Source organism: Nicotiana tomentosiformis, chromosome 2 (genome assembly GCF_000390325.3).
Source record: "Nicotiana tomentosiformis chromosome 2, ASM39032v3, whole genome shotgun sequence".
NCBI classification, from domain to species: Eukaryota; Viridiplantae; Streptophyta; class Magnoliopsida; order Solanales; family Solanaceae; genus Nicotiana; species Nicotiana tomentosiformis.
Genome location: NC_090813.1, coordinates 104937127 through 104947642, shown reverse-complemented (window position 1 = coordinate 104947642; position 10516 = coordinate 104937127). Strand labels below are relative to the sequence as shown.

At 38.9% G+C, this 10516-nt stretch overlaps 1 protein-coding gene across 1 annotated transcript; it reads right to left on the bottom strand.

Annotated features, from left to right (window-relative positions):
* Positions 1-380: 380 nt before the first annotated feature.
* LOC138905331 (uncharacterized) lies at positions 381-758 on the bottom strand. The gene has a single exon (XM_070193842.1). The coding sequence runs from the start codon at positions 756-758 to the stop codon at positions 381-383; it is 378 nt and encodes a 125-aa protein (XP_070049943.1).
* Positions 759-10516: the final 9758 nt, after the last annotated feature.

The following is a 10516-nucleotide window of genomic DNA, read 5'->3' as shown; positions in this document are numbered from 1 at the left end:
TAAGATAGTTGATGCCCTAATATAATCCCCAATTCCCCTTTTACCTAATTTCTGACCACCATATACATAACATTCCCTCCTTGTTCAGATCGACCTTGTCCTCAAGGTCGGAGATTAGTGATGGAATCTGGAAATATTGGGAACATAGCGTAGAAAGGGATTCTTCCGCAGTGAAGCAAATGATCTAGCCAATCATTATTCTATCGATTATCCAAGTTCAGAACGAAGGGAACTAATTGCGCGGGTCGCTCGCATAGCTTTGGATTCCCAAAGAGAGTAGAATAGAAGAGCCCGTCAACTCTTTTTAGTTTTAGAATGTTTAAATAAGTGTCTGTAGACGCTTGGTTGCGGATGTAGCCCCAATCTTCCCATGTAGCCTCCTATGGTCCAAGATTTTCCCATTGCACCAAAACCCTCACCTTTGCAACGTTGTTGACCTTCTCTATTGGACGTTGTAGGATAGCTATGGGCTGCACCAAGACTGCACCATCACTGTCACAGGCTGTAGGTTGTGTCTGCACCTCGATCTGAGGTCCAACCCTCTTTTTGAGCTGGGAAACGTGGAATACATGATGGATTTGTGACCCCGTCGGAATCTCCAATCGGTAAGTTACTGGTCCAATTCTCTGTAGAACTTTGTATGGTCCATAAAATCGTGCACTTAACTTTAAATTTCTTCTTACTGCAATAGAAGTTTGCCTGTAGGGTTGTAATTTCAGATAGATCCAATTTCTTGCTGCTAATTCTCGATCTGTCATGTTCCGATCTGCGTAGAACTTCATCCTAGCTTGTGCTTAGATAAGGTTCTCCTTTAAATTTTGAAGCATACTCTGCCTCTAGGCTAGGTTAGCCCCCAGAGTAGTGTGAGTGGAGTATGGTAAGGACCCAAGGTTACTTGTGGAGGTGGATATCCATATAGAGCTTCAAAATGAGTAGTTTTCAAGGAGTTATGGTAGTTAGAGTTGTACCACCACTCTGCTAGTTGTATCCACTTAAGCCAATGTTTTGGATTATTGAATATCATAGCTCTTAAGTAAGATTCCAGGCATCTATTGAGCCTATCTGTCTAACCATCTGATTGTGGATGGTATGTTGTAGAGATGTTCAATTTTGTGCCCATGGATTTGAACATTTGTTGCCAAACTTGGCTAGTGAAAATAGGGTCTCTATCTGTGACTATAATGCTAGGTAGACCATGCAACTTGTAGACTTCCTTAAGGAATAAGTCAGCTACCTCATGAGCGGTGTAGGGATGTTACAGGGGAATGAAGTGCCCATACTTAGTAAGCCTGTCAATGACCACTAGGACTGTATTTGTGTGCCCAGATGATGGTAGGCCCTCAATAAAGTCCATAGCGATGTCCTTCCAAGTTGTCTTTGGCACTAGTAGTGGTTGTAATAGCCCCAGGTAGTGTACATTTTCAATTTTAACCCTCTGACAGGTGTCACATTCTGAAACCCATTTAGAGATGTCTGTCTTCATGTTTAGCCAGTAGAGAATCATCTTAATTCTCATGTGTGTGCCCAGCTGCCCAGAATGTCCTCCTAGTGGAGACTGATGTAGTGCTTCAAAAATCTTGGCCCTAAGGCCTGCCCCTCTCCTTACAAATATCTTGTGATCATACCTGATGATGCCATGATGTAAGGTATACTTAGGGTTGCCCATGGGATATGTGATCAACTCAGTAAGATGTTGAGCAGTTGTGGTGTTATACCCCATATTTTTGTACGTAAGAGTATGTCGTAAGTCAATTGATGTAAGCTCAGAAATGAGATCATCTTTGAAAGTACATAAAATAAGTTAATCATGTTACCTTGGAGGTTACAAATATTTAAGACCATAAACAACAAGTACAAAGAGGGTTGGAAGGCTTAGAAGCTAAACGAATCGAAGAAAATAAGTTTCGTCGAAAGTCGACAAGTTGGGAATGTTATAACATGTACTTTTGGGGTTATACTAAGGTGCTTAACATGATAAGGAGGTTATTAAATGAGTTATTTTAGTTGTATGATAGTCGTGTATTACGTTTTGAAGTCAAGCGAGTTGTGGAACAAAAGTTAGCAAAGGTCATCACAAATTACATTAAATGAGGCGTATGTTTTTGAAAGTTTTTTTTTATATATATATATATATATATATATATATATATATATATATATATATATATATGTATAATGCATTTCATGTCAGTAGCCCTCAGAGGCACTCAAATGTTACATGTTGTATCTTCTCTAACTCTTTTTACATTACGGTTCTTATTTATGTTTCCTGCCTTACATACTCGATACTTTATTCGTATTGATGTCCCATTTGCCTGGGGACGCTGCGTTTCATACCCGCAGGTCCCGATAGACAGGCTGACTGTCCTCCTAGTAGGCTATCAACTCTGTAGAAGGTGTTGGTGCACTCCACTTGCTCTGGAGTTGTCTATTTGGTCAGTATGCCTAGGACATGTATTGATTGGTGGCAGGGACTTGTCCGGACCTATATGACGTTTTTTACTCTTAGAGGCTTGTAGATAGATGTCATGTATATGGATACTTGTAGGGCCTTATCGACCTATGTTTTGAGTGTACAAATGATCATGTCGGCCTTGTAGGCCCGTATGTCACATGTATAAGTTTGTATATCATGTTGTTATCATCCTGTGTCGAGTATTCCCTTATGTTTTATTCTGGTTAGCTCATGATGGCCTTTCCAGCTCATTTACCCATGATAGTATGATAAGAAAGATATGTTACGTTGGTACTCGGTTGAGTAAGCTACCGGGTGCCCGTCGCGACCCTTCAGTTTGGGTCGTGACAAACTTGGTATCAGAGCAGTTCTATCCTAGGGAGTCTACAAGCCATGTCTAATAGAGTCTTGTTTACGGGGTTATTGTGCACCACACTTATAAGCAGGAGGCTACAAGGAATTTAGGATTGCCACTCTTTCTTCTTAATCTAGATCATGTGGTAGAGCTCAGTTGTAAGAATTCAAACTCCTAAATTCTATTTTATTCATAATACAACAATATCTATATCCAGAAAGACAGTTGGTAATAGATTGAATTTGTGTGTGGAAGAGTTGAGTCAGAGGAACTCGATTTTGCATCATGCTTATGATGAGTAAATATGATGTCTTCAGCAGATCATGTGTTTACTAAGACGTATAAGCTTCTTGATAAGGATCCCTAAGGCATGAATATCCATCCACCCATATGGTAAAGAAATAAGAGAATCAGAAGGTAGATACAAGTTTCAACAAGTAAAAGAAGCAAGGTAAAGAAGGGTACGAGGTACCTAGTTAGTAAACATTATTAGTATTTACAATTCAGGCAGAGAAATATATGTATTTTGAGTCACCTTCAATAGTAACATAAGTATGTACAATTGGCCACACCCATCTCAGTTATGCCCCATGGGGCAAACAAATATAGTTTAAGGGAAGGATGAGATATCAGGATCTAGCTGGGGTTAGAGTAACACAAAATGATGGATGGATTGTTAGCATTAGCTAACATTTTCGAAGGATTTGGCAAACGTGGTAATAGTTCTCCTTGTGAGACACCTAAATGGTGCACTCTAGAATAGTACAGTTAGATATGAATACTAGAAGGGATAAATATTTATCTTATTATGGTCCCGTCCCTAGTAAAGAGAGAATATTAGGTGACCCAAAGAGCCAATGAGATAATGCAAGGGGAGCTAAAAGCGAAAGAATATTTTGTTGAAGTTTTTCAGAATAAGGTGATAGACAGAAAGACTAGCAGGAGAATAATAAGAGAGTAAAGAAAGTATTATGAGTAAGACGCGATAAATGGGTGATAACGGTAAATAAAAATATGAAAGGATGACAGAGTCTATAGTCAAGTGAAGGAAAAGACAAGATGTGATAGGCCTTGAGACAATAAAAGAGTATAAGCCATAAATTCATATCCTCATTTCTAGAAATGAGTTGGTGACTCCAACGTGAGTACCAGAAAAGTTAGACCCCCAGAGTAATAGATATCAGTATGGACTAGTGAACAAGATAAACTGAACATGAATTAGGGACCGAAGGATTTGATAATAGTCGGTATCGTGAGAATTTCAGAGATCACGTTATGGTAATAATAGAATAGACAACAGAAGAATAACCTTTAAAGGTCATTCAGGAAGACACTTCTCTAAAGCAAGCACTATGAGCAGAGTTAAGCTTAAGGGACTAAGTGTGCTAGTTACACTAGGTGTCACCCTCGTGCATAAGAAATTCAGTTATCCTTGGTAATGAAGGGTTACCACAAGGTAAGTAAGAGTCCGTGAAGATGTGAAAATACGCCAAATATGAAGAGGTAAAACATTTATAGGTAAATCTTCATAGCATTAATTATTAGTACTCCCCTAAAGAGGGAAAGATGGTGTGATATGGTATTAAGCCAGAGTTAAGTGGTTCAGGTAACTATGGAATGGTAAAGGAAGAATGCAGTAAAAAGGCGAATGGAATGAGATTGCATTTACTGAGATCCTATAGATATGTCACGACTCCTGAATGATATGCAAGCACGACACTGGTAAGAGGCAGTAAGGGTTCCCGACAAGGATGTTAATTGGTAAATGAGTGCGAATTGGACACTCTATACGTAAGGAGCCAGTGTGAGAGGTAAGTCAAGGCCCCCCCCAAAAAAAAAAACCTAACCCAAGAGGGGTTACTCAGAATATAGATATGAGAATGGACCAACGAGTAGTCTGTAGTTGATTCAGGAAGAGCCTAGTTATGGATTAAGGTCACAGATAAATCAACATATCATGCAAGATAAGCGTAGTGAACCCCGGCATAGGGAATTCAGTCTCATAGATATGAGATCGCAGTCCTTGAATGTTTTTTAGATAGGAGTTGGGGTAGTTAAAGGTACCGTTTAAGTTTTACGGAAATAAGAGAGAGTTCCACTAAGGAGACAATCAAAATTTGAGTCCATAAGTAACCCTATGAGCGCAAGGGCACGGAGGTATGTAACTAAGGATATTTATAGGCGAATAAGAACATCGAAAATTCCTTCGGGTATACGATGTAATAAGCTCGCAGCTTTACAGGAGTCAGAGGGTCTCCCCTAAGTACTACAACGAAATACTAGGTGAGGAAATAAGGAAGAAGGCTTTGACCTACGCATAGTGACCTAAAGAAGAAATGATCTTGTAACAACAGTCTCACTATAACATCGTATGAACTCCATAAGAAAGTGGCACCTATCGTGACTAATGAATGGGAAGTAAAAATCAAAAGTTATATTCAACATCATATGGGTTGCATGGAATTACAATATATGTGGGAACTAAGATAAGCCAAGTATTCATGAAAAAAGTGGCAGAATGACCAGGAAAAGTAATTGCTTACATTTAAAGACAACCGAGAAGGCACAGAAGGAAATCTATAGGGCTAGAAAGTTAAAGGAAGGTTGTGAGTAGTATAAATATATATGTGTAGGTCGCAAGCTGAAGTGTGGTAGAGCGACAAGGTTTTAGGTAGATAGGAGTAAGGATAAGAAAAAGTGAGGGAAAAGGTGACAAGAATAGGTAAGGCCTCAGAATTAAGCATATCAAAACAAAAGAGCTGAAGGTTTCCGTAAGTTATAGAAAGCTCAGTATAGCCTGAATGAATGCAAATGAGTCTAATACTAGGAGCATTTAGAAGAGATGGAATGCTGCTCTGGTAGTAGCATAAGGGTGTAATTATGATAAATAAGAGGATGACGTTTAGGCCTTTGATTGAGTAATTATTTAAAAAAAAAAGATTTCATGAATTGCACGGGATTAGAATACCCCCATAAGATGAATCAAATTAGGATGCTATGAAATACAGTTATTGAAGTATAGTATCGTACATAGGTAGATCAGGCAAATCACTTCAGATGTTCCCCGATGAGATGTGAGCCCTAGTGACAATATATTACGTAAGAGGTTTCAAATTATCAGTGGTAAATTATAGGTCAACATTAAGGTGAATCAATAATATATGGATAAAAGTTTCAAAGTATGAGAGGAGATTATGATGCCACTCTTTAGATGAACAGTAATAAGGAAGCAGTAAAGGATTTAGATTTATACATATAGGATAAGTAGTGAGAGAGTAACTTGGAGTTGGGTAGCAGACCTCGGTAATAATAAACCAAAGTAAGAGTTAGGGTATAATATGACCTACCTAGATGTAGTAAATCCATAAGCATAGATAACCAAGGCTATGAAGCAAGGTATAACAGTAGTCGTAAGTTCAACAAAGTACCGAGCGAAGAACTTCAGTACACCTATATATGTTCACAAAGTAAGGCCTAGAGATTGGATAAAAGCTGGAGGAAAAAAGGAGAGCTGAGTCGTATAGGAGCACATACAAGGTCAGAGTCGTACATGCTGCATGAAATAAGATAGCAACAGTTACGAGATTGGAAGAATTCTGACCACAAGTCGTGGTGTGAGAAAGAGGCCTAAAGGGGGGAATTCCCTAGCCTTTGGATTTATTCACAGAACAGTTGCCTAGATGACAAGAAAAGTATTAAAGTATTCATAAAATCTATAGGTTATGATACTGATAGGCGCATCAGTCAACATTCGAGGACGAATGTTCCAAAGGGGGGAATAATGTTACACCCCATATTTTCGTACGTAAGAGTATGTCGTAAGTAAATTGATGTAAGTTTAGCAATGAGATCATCTTTGAAAGTATATAAAAGAAGTTAATCATGTTACCTTGGAGGTTACAAATATTTAAAATCATGAACAACAAGTACCAAGAGGGTTAAAAGAATTAGAAGCTAAACGAATCGAAGAAAATAAGTTTCGTCGAAAGTCGACAAGTTGGGAATGCTATAACATATACTTTTGGGGTGAGACTAGGGTGATTAACATGATAATGAGGTTATTTAATGAGTTATTGTAGTTGTATGATAGTCATGTATTACGTTTTGAAGTCAAGTGAGTTGTGAAACAAAAGTTGGCAAAGGTCATCACAAATTACATTCATAAGTATGCTGAATATTAGATCAAATGTATGTGATATTTTCTCCCAATTTACTTGGAATTACGGGATGATCCACCTACAAAATTGAATATCTACAAGTCTAGTTTCTATCACATTAAACCATTCATCGATACGACATCGGAGTAGAGATATATTTGCATTTTTACGAGACCACGCAAGCAGCTCCCAATGGGACCCACTTAGGCGGGGGATGATTTTCCAACCTTTAAAGACCGGGGCAAGGCTCATTTGGGTTCATAGTTTTAAACCCAAACAGACCCTATACTCTCCCAAAACACTCTCAAAGCAGTCTCCATGATTCTACAGTGAAAACCAAAGAGAAAAACATGAATCAAACGCTAGAGATCCTGTGGCGCTTGCTAGATCGTAGTTCTTCATCTTGTGGCTGTTTTGGAGGATTCTTCAAGTGAAGTAGCCTAAGATTTCATGTTGTTCTTGTTTATTAAGGTAATAATCAGTCTCTCCTTTATATATATTAGAGTTTCAAGGCGAAATACAAGTGTTTACACACCAACTTGAACATAAAAGTTGATTCAAGAAAAGAATACAACTCCTATAGTGTTGTGGTGTGATTGAGGCTTGTTGTGAGCTACACCAGCTGAGGATTTCAAGTTGTATCTATTGCCTAAGGTAAGTAATCATTTTATTTGTTGTGCTTAAGGTTAATCATGTGTTGGTTAAGTTGTTTGGGAGGAATTCTACAATATAGTAGTTGACATGGCATAAAGAATCGTTCTCTCTTTCTGTGGGCTGTGTTGAGGCTATATATATAGTTTCTTGTGGCTGAAAATTGTTATAAATAGTTTTATTATGTTATGGATGCTGTTGTTAAGCTTATCTATGTGTTAATTAAGTTGATTGAAGAAGATAACATGAAAAACAAGAGGTTGCCAATAAAGGTTAAGGTGTTAGGCGTGTGGTTTATTTTTGTAGATTATTCTCTTGATGTTTTTGGCTAAAAATGATATGGTAAGCATAATTATAATGTTATAGATGCTGTAGGAAGATTCATGGAAAAGAATTAGATTCAAACCATATTTTGTTAATCGCACATCGAGTTTGCCGCTCAAAATGGTTGTTGAAGTAATCAAAGAGCTTATTGTGAATTATATTGTTGTTATTTGGGTTGTTTGGTGACTTTTAGTAACTTATGGGATGTAGTACAAACAGGGAAGGTGTTGTCCATTTTCTTGTAGAATATTGGTTTCGACATATGAGAGCTACAACGGTTATATGATGACGACGAAGACGGTTTCCTCATTATAGACGTAAGATAATATTGAGCTTGGTTGACGATTGGAGAGAATATTGAAAAGGTATGTTAAGGCACTTCCTTATTTCTTTTGGCATGATCTAAAGTGAAATGAACGTAAACAATACGCTATTTCATAACAGATCTACTCCTACAAATTGTCCATGTTGTTCTTTCCTTATAATGTTATTCTAAGCAAGTAAGTACTTGAATCCTATTGAGGTTCATATTGATGGTATGGATGTCCATAATTTTAATCGAAGATGCGACGACCTTAGTCACTCCGAAAGGTTTAGAACGTGATTTCATGAGTCTAGCATGCATTATATATATGTATCTATTTTACTCTACCGAGCCGCGCTATAGTTGGCCAGGTACGACACCTGTTGTGTAACCACTAATCAGTTGGGTTTTTCCAAGCTCCATGTGGCCGAATAAGATTCTACCGAGCCTTATGATCATCGGGTACATTTTTACGGAGTCCTCTTCGAGGTAGGGTACAATATGATAATGATGATTCCCAAAGAGGCGTATGTTTTTAAAAGTTTATGTGTGTGTGTGTGTGTGTGTGTGTGTGTGTGTGTGTATATATATATATGTATGTATCATGCATTTATGTCAGTAGCCCTCAGAGGCACTCAGATGTTACATGTTGTATCTTCTCTAACTCTCTTTACATTACGGTTCTTATTTATGTTTCCTGCCTTACATACTCGATATTTTATTCGTACTGACGTCCCATTTGCATGGGGACGCTGCGTTTCATGCCCGCAAGTCCCGATAGACATGTTGACTGCCCTCCTAGTAGGCTATCAACTCTGTAGAAGGTGTTGGTGCACTCCATTTGCTCTGAAGTTGTCTATTTGGTCAGTATGCTTGGGACATGTATTGATTGGTGGCGGGGCCTTGTCCAGACCTTTATGACGTTTTTGTACTCTTAGAGGCTTATAGATAGATGTCATGTATATGGATACTTGTAGGGCCTTATTGGCCTATGTTTTGAGTGTACAAATGATCATGTCGGCCTTGTAAGCCCGTATGTCACATGTATAAGTTTGTATATCATGTTGTTATCATTCTGTGTCAAGTATTCCCTTATGTTTTATTATGGTTATCTCATGATGTCATTTCCGGCGCATTTACCCATGATAGTATGATTAGAAAGATACATTATGTTGGTACTCGATTGAGTAAGGTACCGGGTGTCCGTCACGACCCTTCAGTTTGGGTCGTGACATGTGGGGTCAGGATAATAGCTGTTGTAACGACCCGACCGATCGTTTTGAACTCTAGTGTGTTGTTTGGTGGATTGAGGCCATGAGTAGCTTCACTTCATATTTTATGACTTGTACGTGTGGTCGGAATTGAATTTTGGGAAGTTAGGAGTTGTTTCGGAAGCAAAATGTTAAATTCGGAAGCTTTAAGTTGGAAGAGTTAATTAAGGTTTGACTTTTGAGTAAACGATCTTGGAATTAGGATTTGAAGGTTCCAATAGGTTCGTATGATGATTTTGTACTTGGTCGTATGTTCGGATTGAGTATCGGGTGGTCAGGGAGCATTTCGATGCTTATTATGGAAAGTAGGCATTTTGAAAGTTAAGAATTTCTAAAGTTTGATTTGAAGTGAATTTTGGTGTTATCGATGTCTGTTTGGGGTTCCTAGCCTTGGAATAGGTTCATATCGTGATTTGTGGCTTGTGCGTAGAGTTTGACGTCAATTCGGACTGTTTAAGTATGAATTGGATGCGTTGTCGAAGTTTGAATGTTTGAAAGTTTTAAGAAAGGTTTCGATCGTTGATTCGTAGTTTCGATGTGGTTTGGTGTGATTTGAGGCCTCGAGCAGGTTAGTGTCATGTTTTGGGACTGGTTGGTATGATTGGACGGGGTCCCGGGGGCCTCGGGTATGTTTCGGGATGGTTTCGGACCAAGTTTGGGTGATGTGCAGCTATTGGTGCTGGTGTCTGGTTTTGTTCTTCGCGAACGCGAAGGGTTTCATGCGTTCGCGAAGAAGGATTTTGGGTTGCTGGAATTTTTCTTTTTCGCGAACGTGACATAGGGGTCGCGAATGCGGAAGAGAACCTAGGGTAGCCTACACGAAGGCGAAGAAATAAGGGGAGCTGGGAGCCTGGAGGTGTTAAGCCTTCGCGAACGCGGTTGTGTGACCGCAAACGCGAAGCATCAGGACCTGGAGGCATCACAAACGCGGCGTAGGTGACACGAATGCGAAGAGGAATTTTGGAGGCAGTGACTTTAAGGCTTCGCGATTGTGAAGAT

Excerpts from the sequence above, each read along its gene's own strand:
- LOC138905331 (XM_070193842.1), bottom strand. The coding sequence starts at position 758 with ATGACAGATCGAGAATTAGCAGCAAGAAATTGGATCTATCTGAAATTA.